At 50.1% G+C, this 515-nt stretch overlaps 1 protein-coding gene across 1 annotated transcript in view; it reads left to right on the forward strand.

Annotated features, from left to right (window-relative positions):
- Positions 1-224: 224 nt before the first annotated feature.
- LOC123959264 (uncharacterized protein KIAA0895-like) overlaps positions 225-515 on the forward strand; it is a 6,636-nt gene continuing 6,345 nt past the window's right edge. Inside the window, exon 1 of the mRNA XM_046033216.1 lies at positions 225-429. Coding sequence (XP_045889172.1) covers positions 225-429 — 205 coding nt within the window. The remainder of the gene's footprint in view (positions 430-515) is intronic.

Below are 515 nucleotides of genomic sequence, written 5' to 3' on the forward strand. Positions count from 1 at the left end.
ATGCTACCTGATTGACTATTGTTCTGAACACCTGTGCACTTTCACATTTTCACGGAGGATATTACAGTTGGACGCGATGGCCAGACCTCATGAATACCTCTTCCTGGATGAGGCTGGCTTCAACCTGCAGAAACGAAGGCAAAGAGGCCGTAACATCATTGGCCAAAGAGCCATCACTGAGGTTCCTGGCCAACGGGGGGGGTAATATTACTCTTTGTGCGGCCATGGGTTTGGAGGGGCTTGTCCACCGGCAGGCTGTCCTTGGGTCTTACAACACCCAACGTCTCCTAACCTTCCTAGAGGAGCTAAAAGATATCCTCCTGGACCGCCAACACCATCCTGGGCCCGAACATCCCATTTATGTGATCATTTGGGACAATGTACGCTTCCACAGAACAAACCAAATCAGAGAGTGGTTCACCACCAACAGTAACCACTTTTTAAACGTCTGTCTGCCACCCTACTCCCCTTTCCTGAACCCTATAGAGGAGTTCTTCTCATCGTGGAGATGGAAG

The sequence above is a fragment of the Micropterus dolomieu genome, linkage group LG20 (assembly GCF_021292245.1).
Source record: "Micropterus dolomieu isolate WLL.071019.BEF.003 ecotype Adirondacks linkage group LG20, ASM2129224v1, whole genome shotgun sequence".
NCBI classification, from domain to species: domain Eukaryota; kingdom Metazoa; phylum Chordata; class Actinopteri; order Centrarchiformes; family Centrarchidae; genus Micropterus; species Micropterus dolomieu.